The 15941-nt window shown below is 44.1% G+C and overlaps 1 protein-coding gene across 11 annotated transcripts in view; it reads left to right on the top strand.

Annotated features, from left to right (window-relative positions):
* Positions 1-10585, top strand: part of dnm2a (dynamin 2a) — a 42375-nt gene extending 31790 nt beyond the window's left edge. For 5 of the 11 annotated variants that reach the window (XM_073069278.1, XM_073069282.1, XM_073069281.1 and 2 more), the window contains 6 exons: positions 1525-1634; positions 3009-3120; positions 4189-4356; positions 5073-5308; positions 5758-5982; positions 8291-10585. In XM_073069278.1, the coding sequence (XP_072925379.1) occupies positions 1525-1634; positions 3009-3120; positions 4189-4356; positions 5073-5308; positions 5758-5982; positions 8291-8360 (921 nt within the window). In that variant the 3' untranslated portion in view covers positions 8361-10585. The remainder of the gene's footprint in view (positions 1-1524; positions 1635-3008; positions 3121-4188; positions 4357-5072; positions 5309-5757; positions 5983-8290) is intronic. The other 6 variants (XM_073069288.1, XM_073069280.1, XM_073069283.1 and 3 more) reach the window with 3 other exon arrangements.
* Positions 10586-15941: the final 5356 nt, after the last annotated feature.

Below are 15941 nucleotides of genomic sequence, written 5' to 3'. Positions count from 1 at the left end.
TTTCCTAAAACAAATGTCCTTTTGTTGAGTTTTTTTAAAGTTACCTTGAATGAACTATAAGAATCCTACCTCTAAATCATTTACAGTTTCTACCATATTTCTTCAGACCATAATTGAAATCCCCACTGTGACTTATTTGCATGTGCTTATCAGAACTTTGTCTATTTGCTCCCCTCTGGGAGCTATTTGTATGTCCTTATTCCTTTGTTCAACAACCCAAATGACTTCATTTGAATTTTCTAGCTTATCAACCATGTTTCAATCAAAATGTGAAGCCCTTTTTTTAAAAAACCTTTATCTCAAGTTAATATCATTGATAGCACACTGCTGTTTGCCTTTGATTTGGGAGCTTTAATCCACACCTCCTTGCATTAAGTACTGCTGAACCTCTGCATAAACCTCTGGTTTTATTTGCTTTCTCAACTTTCTAATCACTTACATCCTTTTTAACTTTGCACTTATCCTTCCTAATAGCAGCGATGCTTTTCCTCTGATAAGTTTAACTGCTATGCAATTGGATCAAAGAAGCTTCTCCCTGATAACTCTTGGCTTTGAGATGTAGTTTTGAATGTTTCAATGCAGTCACCTCTCATTCTGAAGTTTTACTGGATATCAATCTGCATTATCTCTTGCATGACAAGCCTACTATCCCAGAGATCAGTTTGTGGATTTTCATGGCATTACTTCCATTGCAGACATATTCTTCATTATGTAGGAAGACCAACTTCTACAAATGATGCGTCTCACCATGTTTTATATAATTGCTGCAAGCTATCTGTATCCTTTTGCTCAATTCTCTCACAATAAAGGTCAAGGTACCGTTTATCTTTAATTACTCGATAATCTGCACAGACACTCTGAACAAGTTTGAAATCGCTCACCATTTAAAAAAATCCCATCTTTATATTTTACCAATGTTATTTCATAATCTTGTATCTACTGTGCTCTTGTTAATAGATTCCAACATTTTCCTGAGTTTAGGGAGCAGCCCTGTGGTTTCATAGTTAAAGATACCCAAGACACACTTTTTGAGGTTTATTAAATGTAAGTTCTCCAGCTACCATTTGTTTTTGGATCATCAGTACAGACTCTGGCAATAGTCCAGTAATTTAACTGAGATCTTGTTTTTTTAAAAATCTATCTCCTACCTGCTTCCTTTCTTGATATTTGTCATCTTCACCCCTTCCAGCTGACACCTTTATACTGTAACGGAGCTGGTTCCCCTGGTGAGTCTAGTCAGCACTATTGCCCTCACTTCATGCACAGCTGAATACTGATCTGAAAGTAACATGCACTGGGGATTTTTGTACTGGCTGCTTCAAGCTCTTGTCTATCCTGCAGTCTCTAGTCCCTCTTTGCCTGCATGGACTTTGGCTGCAGACTGACCACCTCCTGAAAAGTGCTCAGCACGCAGTTCAGCAGCACTGCAGTGACACCAGCTGCCTGTCGAGCACAAAGGCACCAAGGTAATGGCGGAATAACTGACGGGCTGTGGGTTTGCTAATGATCGTATAAATGTTACAGGAGAAAGAGAAGAAATACATGCTGCCCCTCGACAACCTGAAGCTGAAGGATGTGGAGAAAGGTTTCATGTCCACTAAGCACATCTTTGCACTCTTCAACACTGAACACAGGTCAGTTCTCCGGTTTGCATCGCCCTGTGGGGGAGTAAAATGTTGTACACTATTCGGAATCTGAAGGATCTCGACGAAGAGTGTATTTAAGGCAGAGATCCTTGATTAGTCAGGGTGTGAAAGATTATGGGAAGAAGACAAAGTTCAAGGTAAATTTATTATCAAAGTACATGTATGTCATCGTATACAATCCTGAGATTCATTTTCTTGTGGGCATACTCAATAAATCCATAATAGAATCAATGAAAGACTGCACCAAATTGGATGTTTAGCCAACGTGCAAAAGACAGCAAGCTACACAAATGTAAAAAGAAATAATAATAAATAAATAAGCAATAAGTATCAAGAAACATAAGATGAATGGTCTTTGAAACTGGGTCATTGGCTCAGTAATAGGGCAAGTGAAGTTGAGTGAAGTTATCCTTTTGGTTCAAGAGCCTGATGGCTGAGGGGTAATAACTACTCCTGAACCTGGTGGTGAGGGTCCTGAGGCTCTTGTACCTCCTTCCTAATGGCAGGAGCGAGAAGAGAATTGTCCTGGGTGGTGGGGCTTCCCTGATGATGGATGCTGTTTTCCTGCAACAATGCTTTATGTAGATGTGGTCAGTGATGGAGAGCACTTTACCCGTGATGTACTGGGACGTATCCACTACTTTTTGTAAGATATTTTGTTTCAGGGCTTTGGCATTTCCATACCAGGCTGTGATGCAGCCAGTCAATATACTCTCCACTACACATCTATAGAAGTTTTTCAAAGTCTTAGATGTCATGCCAAATCTTCACAAACTCCCAAGGGAGTGGAGGTACAGCCGTGCTTTCTTTGTAATTACACTTGTGTGCTGGGCCCAGGACAGGTCCTCCGAAATAATAGCACCGAGGAATTTGAAGTTGCTGACCCTCTCCTCTCTGATCTTCCAGTGAGGACTGGCTCATGGACCTCGAGTTTCCTCCTCCTCAAGTCAATAATCAGCTTCTTGGTCTTGCAGACCTTGAGTACGAGGTTGTTGCTGTGGCACCACTCACCCAGATTTTCAGTCTCCCTTCTATGTGCTGATTTGGCTAACGATGGTGGTGTTGTCAGCAATCTTGAATATGGCATTGGAGCTGTGCTTAGCCACACAGTTATAAGTGTACAGAGCCTTGATTATCAACTACTTGTTTTTATCTTGGTCTCTGACTGATGCAGGGAGTGTAATGCTGATCTGGAGCTGAGATGTTTGGAAATGAAAATCAGACTTGAAACAGTATGAGAGTATGACAGGGAACTGTCGCTCTCATGGCCTCTAATGCTCTGCTTCCTGGTGGCTTAGTTTTGGGTGTTGCACAGTGATCGGTGGCAGGTGCTGAGGACTGACCATCTTTTCTCTTCTCCAGGAACGTTTATAAAGACTACCGGCAGATAGAGCTGGCCTGCGAGTCCCAGGAGGATGTGGACAGTTGGAAGGCTTCTTTCCTGAGAGCTGGGGTCTATCCAGAGAAGGAGAATGTAAGGTTCAGCTTGGTGCATGAGACAGTCAAAGGTTTCAGGGAGAAGGAAAATGAGATTGAGAGAGATAATAAATTGGCCAAGATGGAATGGCGGACAACAATGGCCTGATTCTGTTCCTATGTCTTATGGACTCTGCTCCACACTAGGCAGCTCAGATTGCTGCCTTGTAAAAATAGTGCTTTTTCGACATGACCGTTTACAGTCAGTAAAGAAAACTAAGAACAAAGGCAGTCCAAAATTTCCTCCTCCAAAATAATGTGGTTACGGGAAACTAGAGTTAATTTTCATGACCAGGATCAATAGATCTTTATTAGTCATGGATGTCAAAGGCTTGAGATCTGAGGTAGATGGATGGTGATTTAATGGCAGAAAGGCTCAAGGAAGTGTTGGAGGGGACCAGTATTTCATACAATGATTGGCATTGCTCTGATCATCATCATCATCACTGAGATTTCAGTTCAATGGCTTGGGTCAGTTGATGTACCGTACACATTGGGGAGCAGTGTCTCCAGCATCCTTTGGCTGGAAGATGAGGGATTTCGCTGAGCGTTGCAGCAAGGTCAGGCTGATTTGACTGAGCAGTGATAGTGTTGAGGTATGGGGTGTGAGGTATTGGGAAGGGTGGGATATGTCTTTAACTAGGGGAGTATGTTCTATAGAAGTATGGAATCAAGATCAGATTTATTACCACTGACTCGTGTTGTGAAATTTGTTTTGTTGCAGCAGTACAGTGCAATACATAAAATATACTAAAAATTACAGTAAGAATTATATATGTGGTGAGGTTAGTGTTCACAGACCATTCAGAAATCTGAAGGTAGAGGGGAAGAAGCTGTTCCTAAAACACTGAGTGTGTGTCTTCAGACTCCTGTACCTCTTCCCTGATGGTAGTTATGAAAAAGGGCATGTCTTGGGAGGTGACGATAGGGATTTCAGTGGCTTTTGGAGTTGAGGGGGCAGGGGTGTACTATGGAAAAGTGGGCTCTGGAGGGCTACAGCAGCTAGAGACAGGAAATGGGTTTTGTGAGGGGAGTGGGCACATTAACTGCTGGTAATGTTCCACAGGCAGAAGACGAGGAGAGTGGAAGCACTTCAGACACATTTTCGATGGACCCTCAGCTGGAGCGACAAGTGGAGACAATTCGCAACCTGGTGGATTCCTACATGGGCATTGTCAATAAGTCAATCAGGGATCTAATGCCAAAGACCATCATGCACCTCATGATCAACAATGTAATTTGGTTATGATCAATCATGGGGACAGGATTTTATTCATTTAGCGATACAGCGCGGAGTAAACCCTTCGAGCCGTGCTGCCCCAGCAAGCCACAACCCTGATTAACCCTAACCTAATCACAGGACCAATTAACCTTCCCAGAACATCTTTGGGCTGTAGGGAGAAACCGGAGCACCTGTGAAAAGCCCATCCATCACATGGGGTAGACAGACAGACTCCTTACGGAACAGCGCTGGAATTGAACTCCGAACTCTGGAACGGCCTGAGCTGGAATAGTGAAGCGCTAATCATTAGGCTACTGTGGCGCCCAATCTGGCTGGAGTCTATGAGAGGGGTATCTCGTGAGGAGTGTTTGGGTGCAAGCTGGGGCAGTGTACTGTGTGTGTGTGAGAGAGAGAGAGAGTATATAATGTATGCGGTAGGAATGGGGGTTGCGTATGCTTCCAGTAGTTAGAGCACAGGTGAGCAGGGGTGTGATTGATGGGGAAGAGGATAGAGTGTGCAGATAGGGGTTAGGGGAAGCTGTAGAGAGACCTAAGGAGGAGGAGAGGTGAGAGTGAAGCTTTGTAGTTAATATCAAGTTGGGGTCCCTGTAACAGTGTTTTTGCCTGGGTCATCACTGGGTGGGAGGACTGTTGGGAAGGGGCATCCAAATCCCCTGTGAGTGCAGGGCACCAGGAAACGTGTGTGAACATGTCCGTTCTTACGACAGACCAAGGACTTCATCCACTCAGAGCTGCTGGCCTTCCTGTACTCCTCCACGGACCAAAACAGCTTAATGGAAGAATCGGTCGAGCAGGCACAGAGACGGGACGAGATGCTGCGGATGTATCATGCCATCAAGGAAGCGCTGCACATCATCGGGGATATCAGCACCAGCACCATCAGCGCGCCCCTGCCCCCACCGGTCGACGACTCCTGGCTGTCCACTCAGTCAGCGGGGCACAGGTAGGGAAACCCCAGAAGCAGTGTCGGGCCTGGTGTGGGTCCCACGTTGCTCTGGACCACTGGGGGCAGTTGGGTCCCCCAGTCTGCTGGCCTGTTTACTCCCCATCCCAATTGGGTGGGGGCGTTGATGTAGGGTGACTGAGTGTGCCCATGGGTGGGTAATGGGGACGAGAGGGATTCATTGAGTTGGCAGGGAGATGAAGAGTGCCATGCTGATGTGGGAGGTGGAGATAGTATATCCATGCAGGAGGGATGTGAGATGTTGTCTGTGTTAGGGAGGGTGTGCTTGGCTTTGATACTGGAGTGTGGTTGATTAGTTTTGGGAGGGGGTTTGGGCTGGTAAGCCAGCACCAGTCCGTTGTGTTGGGGATGTCTCGGGAGGGTGTGTTTGGGGTTGAAGCCATTTGCAGCGTTGGGATTGTGATGCTGGTCTCCTGTTTGTCCGGCAGCCCGAAGCTTCAGCGCCGACCGCACCCTACAGCGGGGCCGCCCAGCAGACCACCCGGGGTACGAGGACCAACCCCAGGCCCGCCGCTGATCCCAACCCCAGTGCAGGCTTTCGGAGCTCCTCCCATTCCATCGAGGCCCGCTCCCACAAACGACGCCTTTGGGGCGCCGCCCCAGATTCCTTCCCGGCCGGTACGCATCCCACCTGGACCGCCGGGGCTGCCCAGGTAGGTATATCCCACTGTCTGTGGGGGGCATATCCAGAGATGGTGTTGTTGTGAAGGAGGGGTGTTTGCGACTGTTTTGGGGTTGCCTACTGACAGGATTACCTCTTTTGGAATTTTTATTGCAGCCTCAGTCCATCAGTCTTCCAGTGTGTGGAGTGGGGGGAATCTCCTCCCCACCCACACCTCCACCTGTATCCTGAGGGGGCACCAGTCTGTCTTGCGGTGTGCTGGGCAGTGGAGCATCTGTCCCACTGTCTCGAAGGCCTCTGTCTATCCACTTGTCAACCTGTGTGTTATGTGTGTCCCTCCCCCCCCCCACCATCTGTGTGCCTGCGAGGGTGGGGTGAGTGAGGGTGGTTGGTTCTGTGTGAGTGTATGTGAAGGTGGGTGAGAGTGATGGTGGGCTCTGTTTGTGTGTCTTGGTTGTTATCCTCTGCCCCCAACCCTCTCCCCATACATCTGTCTTTAGATCTCCCTCATCATATACTCCACAGTGAAATTTACTACCTGCACTCAATGTCTGGTCCTCCCTCACACTACACTCTTGTAACTTGAAAACCAGGCTATTGGGTTGCACTCACCCCCTCAAAAATATTCTCATGTGTGTCCCATTATTCCTCTCTCGAGTTCCCCGGTGAACATTTCAGCTGGTTGTAATTCATTTAAAATCCCCCTTTATTTGGGGTTCGGTAGGTTAGTCTCATTTTTCAAGTCAGTTTTGATTCAAACTCCACTTGAGAGTCTGAAGCATGAACTCCAGGCTGATACTCCAGTGCAGAACTGACGGAGCATTATGCTGGTGCTGGCATTGTCTTGCGAATGAGAAGTTTAACAGAGATCCCGAGGCACCACTATAAAGACTGGGGAGCTTCTCAGTAGTGTCCCGTGTTCAATATATATCCCTCAGTCACCATCTCTGAGGCTGATAACCCCATTTGATGGCACAATTTATAATTAGCACTTATGACTGCACTCCATAAATATTTAGCTACATAGGGCATTGGGGTGTTTTGAACCAGATGTGAAAGAAGCTATAAAAATTTGAAACTATTAATTTTGATTTCTATAAAAATAGTCCACATCTTTACTGCCTTCATCCACATCTCAAGTGAACTACTTAAGTAAGATTTTAGCAAACTCTATTTGCCACTACTGCCTGCCTTTGATTTCATTTTTGTCTAATCTTCCATTGTCTTTAAATGTTTCATAGTGTCCTGCATCTTACCTGGAACACCTTGTTTGAAGGGATTTTTATTAGATTTTGGCTGCTGTCACACAGAACAGTGAAGTGTTAAGTCACCAATGTCAAATACAGTTGTGACCTTTTCTCCCAAACTTCACTAATTGGGCCCTGTCTCTAACATTATTAGCCACAACGTCCTTGTCATCATTTTTCATCTGCATGAGACAGCATTTGCCTGGTTGCATTCATTCACAGCCAAAGAATCACTGCAACGGCTTATCTCCCTACACTTACTTCTGGTGTTGTTGAAAGATTTATCCTTCAACCTTTCTACATCTCACTTTTCCCCCCCCCCCTTAATGACACATTTTCGGATGATAGTACTTAACAATGGTGCCCCCCAGGATTACCCCTCCATTACCCTGATCTCTTAACTCTTTGGACTGGATGAGCAGAAATTTACCTTGACTAAAACAAAATAACAGGAACTTGGAGGGGATTCTCTTCCATGCTTCTCAGAGCCACCTTTATCTGTTTTCCAGTAGCAGACCCTCGCAGCCTCAGTGTCATGTTTGATTCCAAGCTCAGATAAGCTTTTTGCTGTTTGCTTCCATTTCAGTAACTCTGGTTTTGGGGCTGTCTCAGCTCGTCTACCATTATTAACTCCACCATAAATATTGCAATGCACCCTGGCCAGTCTCCCTTGTTCCTCCGTGTCCCCTGCAATGCCCCCAACCACCACCCCTGTAACCTCTGCTGTCCACATTCCTTCACTGGCAAACACTGGTTCCCAGTTTTTACTCTTTTTCTTGAACCACCACATTGTCTTTCCCAGACCGATGCCACTTGCATTCATGCCAGCACTTACTCTCTTCCACTGCCCTCATCGCACCAAACCAGCGTCATGTTTTCCCTCGGCCTCGAGCCCCTCTCCCTACCTCCCACTTGTTAACCCTCCCATATTGTTTTCCCTTTTGTGTACATTCTGGAACAATGTGTGTGACTGAGGAAAGTGCTGAGGCAGGTTCTGGCTCTGTACTCCAGCTATGCCGTGTTGAAATGAACCCTGATTTGCTCCTGTCTCTTCCCACTGTATTGACCCCCGTTTTGTTTTGTCTCCCTCAGCAGAAGACCACCCGCTGCTCCAAACCGGCCCACAATTATCCGGACAGCCGAGCATTCCCTACTGGATTAAACAGTGGGATTTATCCTGTGAAGCATTTTCTTATAGGCTATAGTTGATTAGCCCTACCTTTTTTGCGTATTTAACCGCTGAGGGGCAGTAGCGGTGTGAAGCACAGGATCCACAGGGCTGCATTTATCCAAGTGTAATCCCGACCTTGCCTTTTCACACAAGCTGGAAGCACTAAGATGACCTTAACTGAACTTTATTTAAACAAAGATTTACCTCTTGGTTTTGTTGTTTTCCCCCAACACCAGACTCTAGGAAGTGGTATCTCTCACTCACTGCTCCTTTGATGTGCCCTCTTGAGAAACTTTGCACTTGCCAAATTGTTTTATGCCTTTGCCCGCTCCCTGGTTTACAGAACCACTGTATGTGAATGAATTCTAACCACATGACTTGCTGTCTCCGGGCACTTGTGTTGCTACTGCCTCCCAAACCTAAAGCCAGTACTTGAGGCACCATGCTCCGTCCCATCGCTGTTCCACTGCTACTGGGTGTATGGCAGCCTTGAGGGCTCCAGGATCCGGAATGAGATCCGTGGTGTTTAATGATTTTGTACAAAGTGGATTTGGGATCATGACCGGAATGCTCTGACATTGGAGTGATCAGTAAGCAGGGATCGTGTTAGAGGAATTAATGGGATGAGGGAGTGTAGTAGCAAATTAACCCCTTTTGACATATGAGGGGTTGTAAGGCAGGAAGCACCTGGTGGAGGTTGAGGGGATGAGTGTGAAGCAGTGGTGGCAAAGAGTGAGTTCTCTGACTGGGATGACTGTTGAGGGACACGTGCTGGCAAAGATGCCCAGGTGTTGTGAGAGCAGACCCTGGGTACGCTGCTGTGAGTCATCACCAACTACAAGCACAGTTTTATAATTAGCTGATGAATTCTCTGCCAAGAGAGTACAGCAACATAAATCTGATTGTCATTTTAATCTTAGATTCCAGTCACCTTATATGTAATATAGATGAGTTTAGAGTTGTTGCTGCAGGTGAGGTTATCCTTCTTCCTCTCGGTACTGCCTTTGTGCCTGATTTATTTCTTGTTAAGCACTGCCTGGGAAGAAGATTAGATTGGTAAATTGACCCAAAACCACATCCTGAACCCATGCCATAGCTTCCTTTCTAGCTCAGTCAGCTCTGCAAGCCATGAAATGAATTTCATGTTGGAAATTACATGTCCACAGCGTAGGTGGGATTGGTGAACCTGTTTCTTAACCTGCCCTATCTCTGTGCTTTGTCCCAGTTTTTCTAGCATTGTTTATGAAGCTGGAATCCATTTTCCTGATTAAATTATTTTCACAAGCACATATTCATGATGTAAATAGCCTGTTCATTGATTGTAGCAAAATTCTGCTGGGGCTGTGTGGCCAGATGTTTGTGGTAGCTGCTGCTGCACAGTGAACTGGGCATTAACTTCTAATCTACAGCATTCTCTGTGCAAATTGTGGGAGTTAACTACCAGTCATCCAGGTAGGACAAAAAAAATTAGGAACAATCTAAGAGTAGAGATTCCTCTGGTCTGTAATCAGATCCTCCCCTCCTCTCCTCTCTCCAGCCATGCTCCCCCACTCACTATCCCTAAATCCCACCAAATTCAGAAGTCCAGGGTAAGATTGTCCAAAGCAGAATGGAACAGCATTTGAGAGTCCTCTGTGCATTCGATGGGAGTGGGTTAAAAGCAATGTTCATCCAGCCTTCCCCAAGAAATCATTCTCAAATATCCTAATGGTCTTACTGTCCTGCTGTTGGTGGGAACAGTTTTATATAAAAATATATATATTAGTTATTGAATCAAAACTAATTTCTCTCACTTTTAGAGGGAGAATTTGCTGGAGGCACTTGGGTATAATCCTTGAAACATTATCACCATTGCGATAAATGTAACTCATGCAATGTGGGACAGGGAGGTTTCCCCAGGTTTCAGGAGATTAGCACCAAACTCCTGTTGGTTTTTGTAATATAAATGGCAATTTCTGATCACTGATCTTTCCATAAACTGTAATTTCGAGGAAAAAAAATAACTGAATTAATTAACTATTTTACAAAGTAGTGACCGAGATCTTTTGCAATGATTATTTCATCAAATGTTCAGATCAGGGTTCTGCCTCAATTAACAGATACCTGAATGTTCTCTCTCCTGCTGTGTGATTCTATTGATTGTTAACTGGTTTGAAATGAAGTGCCTGCATTCTGTACGGTAATGAATTGAAATAAAGGGATCTACAGTAGAAGCAGCTTTCCTTGTGTCTCTTTGTCTTCCGTTTTCCTCTGGCTTTGGGTTCTAGGAAATGGTGCAGGTGCCGGTGAATAAAAATTTAACTGGATGATGGAAATTGGAAACAAAAGTTGCTGGAAACACTCAATGGATCAAGCAGCATCTGTGGTAGGGGAAAGTTAATATTTAGCGTCCAGCATCCACCACTTTCTGTTTTAGTGGAAGTTTGGGGTTGAGGTGAGACACATACTCAGTGGCCACTTTATTAGGTACAGGAGCAGAACCCGTTGTGGTGGTCTGCTGCTGTAACCCACCCACAAAAAGGTTTGACGTGTTGTGCTTTCAGAGATGCTCTTCCGCACACCACTGTTGTAACATGGCAATTTGAGTTACTGTTGCCCTCCTGTCAGCTTGAACCAGTCTGGCTGTTCTCACAAGGCATTTTCGCCCACATAACTGTCGCCCATTGGATTTTTTTTTGTTTCTCACGCCATTCTCTGTAAACTCTAGAGACTGTGGTGTGAAAACATCCCAAGAGATCAGTAGTTTCTGAGATACTCAAATGACCCCATCTAGCACCAACATTCCATGGTTAAAGTAATTTAGATCACATTTCTTCCCCATTCTGATCTTTGGTCTGAACAATAACTCTTGACTATGTCTGTAAGCCTCTATGCAGTGAGTTGCTGCAACATGATTGGCTGATTAGAGGTGTACAGGTGTACCTAATGATGTGGCCACTGAGTGTGTGCGCGAAGGAAAATGCTACCATGAAACATTCTGAGCCGGTTTAACGTGGTTTTTGATCTTGTTGACTACTTGGGTATTGGGACTGTTAATGCACTTTACTTTTCTAATCTCCACAGTCACGATTTTCAGAATGCACCATTTCCTGTGTTCGAAGTGTAGGTTGGTACTTCAGAAGAGTTGATCTAAAATGATAGTCATACTATCATACAAAGGGCCATTCAGTGCATCGTGACTGTGCTGTGAGTTTGTTTTGTTAGTTAGACTGCATCTGTTTCTGCATTCTTCTCTGGCACTTTATCTGAAACCTGTGTTGTGCGGTTACAGAATATCCTGTCACTGGAAAGATTCTCACTCATTCTGCCAGTTTGAAATGGCACCTAAACAACATTCAGTGTCACGGCTCCTCTCACTGTTCTGATGATTGGAGCAGAAGTTTACAGCCACAGTTTGGTTAAGTTGCAGCCAGGACACTACCTCACGTGTGAATATTTTCCTTTTTACAAATTAAAAAAAAATTAGTTTATTTATTGAGACAGCGCGGAACAGGACCTACTGGCTCTTTAATCCATGCTGCCCAACAATCCCTGATTTAATCCTAGCCTAATCACCAGACAATTTACAACAACTAATTAACCTAACAGCCAGTATGTCTTTGGACTGTGGGAGGAAACTGGAGCACTTGGAGGAAACCAATATATCTATATAACCGCAAGTTATATATTACAAGCTCCTTACGGACAGTGGCGGGAATTGAACCCAGGTCGCCTGTACTGTGAACATTGTGCTAACCACTACGCTATTGTGCCGCCCCATTGTATCACTCTCTGTATTTTGCATATTCAGTAATGTACGGCATACATATCTTAATAATCTTGAAATTCTAAACAATTTACAAGCTTAACATGAATAATTGCTCTGGAACTTTGTGTGCTCATCAACTTGTGAAGCACATCCTTTATTGTGGAGGCTTCAGTTTTCGGGTAAGCAAAGGCTTCTTCTGTATGACTGAATGTTTACTAAAGGTTCTAAGTCCCCTCCTTGGTTATTAACGTTCCTCTTTTCTCTTGCGTTTAGGCGTCCACCTCCAGCAGCACCTTCAAGATCTGGCTATTGATTGTGTCCCAATGTGTTTCTGTAATTACTTTTGCATGCTGGGGAACTATGAATACCTTGGCTCCAGACACTCGGCATCCTCCATCTAACGCTTCAGTGAATCTGAGTATCACACACTTGCTCCAGGAATCTAGGCACATCTTTCCTTCCCCAATTCCTTTGTCACTACTATTTCATCTCATTTAAAGGATGAATTTGACTTGTGCATGATATTTGAAACTTGCAAATTTAATGGACTTCAATATGGGTTTGTTTACGCCATATCAATCATTTCTGTATATGGTGGATTCTTGTATACAGGTTGTTTGAACAATGAGCTAAAATGGGTTTTAATTCAAGAAATTAATAGAAACATGGACAAAATTTATTTGTATTTTTATTATAGTTAGGTGTAAAGCACAGCAATGCGTCTTTCTACCCACCAGCCCCACCAACGTGCTGACCTTCCTGTCCACCTATACCAAGTCCACTTGCCCACATTAAAAGCTGTATTTTTCTACACCTTGCCCAATTAAAACATACAGTTGCAAGAAAAAGTTTGTAAACCCTTTCTGCATCTGTTGTCTGCATTAATTACTCATGTGATCTGATCATCATGTAAGTCACAATAATAACCAAACACAAATGTCTAAACTAGTAACACACAATTGTACTTTTCATGTCTTTATTGAACACCTTGTAAACTGGTAGAACCTTCTTTAGCAGCAAGGCCTCCCTCCACCAAACATTCCCATAGCTGCTGATCAGTCCTGCACAATGGCAAGGAGGAATTTTAGACCATTCCTCGATACAAAACTGTTTCAATTGTTCCTTCAACAATTGCAAGCTGTCCAGACCCTGAGGCAGCGAAGCAGCTCCAAACCATGATGCTCCTTTCACCAAGCTTCACAGTTGGGATGAGGTGTTGGTGTGCAGTGCTCCTTTTCCTCCAAACATAGCGATGTGCATTTCTACTAAAAAGTTTCACTTTTGTCTCATCTGTCCACCGAACTTTGTCCCAGAAGCATTGTCAAACATCCAGGTGGCCTTTTGCAAACTTGAGGCGTGCAGCAATGTTGTTGTTTTTTCTTTGGAGAGCAGTGTTTTCCTCCATGGTGTCCTTCCATGAACACCATTCTTCTTCAGTGTTTTTCTTATAGTGGACACGTGAACAGAGATCTTAGCACATTCTAGAGGTTTCTGCAGAAGTTTTCCAGTCACCCTTGTGTTCTTTTTCACTTCCTTCAGCATTGCACATTGTGCTCTTGGTGTGATCTTTGTAGGATGTCCACTCTCAAGGAGTGTAGCAACAGTACTGAATTTCCTCCATTTGTAGTCAATTTCTCGTATAGTGGACTGATGAACACTTTAGAAATGCTTTTGTAGTCTTTTCCAGCTTCATGCATCTCTACAATTCTTCTAAGGTCTTCTGAAAGTTGTTTTGATCGAGGTATGGTACACATAAATCTTTCTTAATAAGAGCAGGTTCTGTCAGTAGCCTGACTTTGTGTGTCTTTTTTTTAAATATAGGGCAGGGCCTCTCTACAACCCACACCTCCAATCTTATCTCATTAATTGGAACACCTGACTCCAAATAGCTTTTATAGAAGGCATTACCCCAGAGGTTCACGTACTTTTCTGAACCTAGACTGTGATTGTTTAAATGGTGTACTCAGTATTGACAAGTACAATTGTTTGTGTTATTAGTTTAGGCAGATTGTGTTTGTCTATTATTGTGACTTACAATCAGATCAGACCACATTTTATGAGTAATTAATGCAGAAAACCAGGTAATTTGCAAAGGGTTCACATGTAGAACATTACAGGAGAACATTTTTCTCCATATAGCACTCTTCATTTTCCTAATATCCCAAGTCCTTAAGAGTTTTTAAAAAATGTATCTGCCTTGACCACCACCCCTGGCAGGGTGTTGTATGCATCCATCACTCTGTGTAAAGAACTTACTTCTGAAATCCCTCCCCCCTCCCCCACCCACATCCATCTTCCTCAAATCACCTGAATCAATCAGCCTTGGAAAAGTCTCTAAGCTAGCCTCTCTATCTATGGCTCTCATCAGCTCTTTCAAGTCATCTCTCACCTTCTTTTGATCCAAAGAGAAGCTCAGAAGACATGCCCTCTAGTCCAGGCAGCCCCCTGGTAAATCTCCACCCTCTGAAGCTTCCACATCCTTCCTAAATGTGGTCCAACCAGGGTTTTCTACTCTACTTGCTGCCCATTACGCCACTGGCGTTTAGGGCAGCAATGAAGGACCTCTTCCTCTGTCCATGGCCACTCAGATGTAGAAGGATTCTTTATTGTTGTTTCTGTAACAGTTTTGTTTTACCACACAGGGTTGTTAGCCCCAAGCTGAACTCCCAATCCTGGATGACCATTGGACCACTCTTAATCTAGCCTCCACCCTTTGACCAGTTTGGTATAGATGAACCTACCAAGAGCCAAAGCATAAAGCCCTGACTCCAGCCACCAAGGCCCAGAACCTTCGATTGTGAGGTTCACAATTGCACCTGACTATTGGTGGAAAGAGTTTTTCCACACCCATCCTCAAAACATCAATAAGATTTCCTCTGCCTCTAAACTAACCACTGGCAGGCCAATGGTCCTCTTGATCCCTGAGGCATGGAAAGGGTCTTCACCATCCTTCCGAGGGTTCTCCCTAACCTTGGTGAGTACGAGCTCTGTCCATGATATCTAAATAAATGTAGATCACTGGTCCCGTCACCATTGAGGCCTACTCTTGATTTTTGTAGTGTCTACAGTTAGGGGTGAGCACTCTCCTCTGGCTGAGTGACAATTTCATTCATAAAACCCATATTTGTAGCCTTCACCTGTATATATTTTCTTTTAAATTATGAATAAATGATTATGTACAGGGTGGTTTGTGAGTGACTCATACATTTTTTAACTTTTAATTTGATGCGCTTTCACAGAACCAGTGTGCTTTTTAAAATGAGTTGTTAACTTCTGCCCCTTAAAAGATGAAGGTCTCTTGGCCTTCATTTAAAAGTGCTGAAGAAGACCCTGCCTCTTCTCACACCAGTGACCACAGGATCTGGGTCGGATTTAACCAGGTTTATGGTAATATAAAAGCTGCTATTTTCATGTAGTTTGAAGGAGACAAAGATATGACGGTTTGTGTAACATTATACCAGCAATCCAGGTTCACTTCCCACTGCTGTAGGTAAGGAGTTTTCACATTCTCCCCTTGACTGTGTGGGTTTCCTCCCACTGTCTAAAGAGGTACGAGTTAGGGATAGTAAGTTGTGGGCATGGTATGTTGGCACCAGAAATGTGGCAACACTTCAGGGCAACCCCTCAGCACTTTGAGTGTGTTGATTGTTGACACAAATAAAACAATTCACTGTACGTGTTGATGTAAATGTGACAAAGAAAATGAATATTGGCCAACTCCCAACATAATATTTTAACTGTACCAGCTTTTAAATATTTCATTGCCTTCTGCTAATCTTCATCCTCATCATAGACGGTCTCTCAACCCAACCAAATCCTCCTTG

The sequence above is a fragment of the Hemitrygon akajei genome, chromosome 16, assembly GCF_048418815.1.
Source record: "Hemitrygon akajei chromosome 16, sHemAka1.3, whole genome shotgun sequence".
In the NCBI taxonomy this organism is placed as follows: domain Eukaryota; kingdom Metazoa; phylum Chordata; class Chondrichthyes; order Myliobatiformes; family Dasyatidae; genus Hemitrygon; species Hemitrygon akajei.
This window is presented reverse-complemented; position numbering and strand designations above follow the sequence as displayed.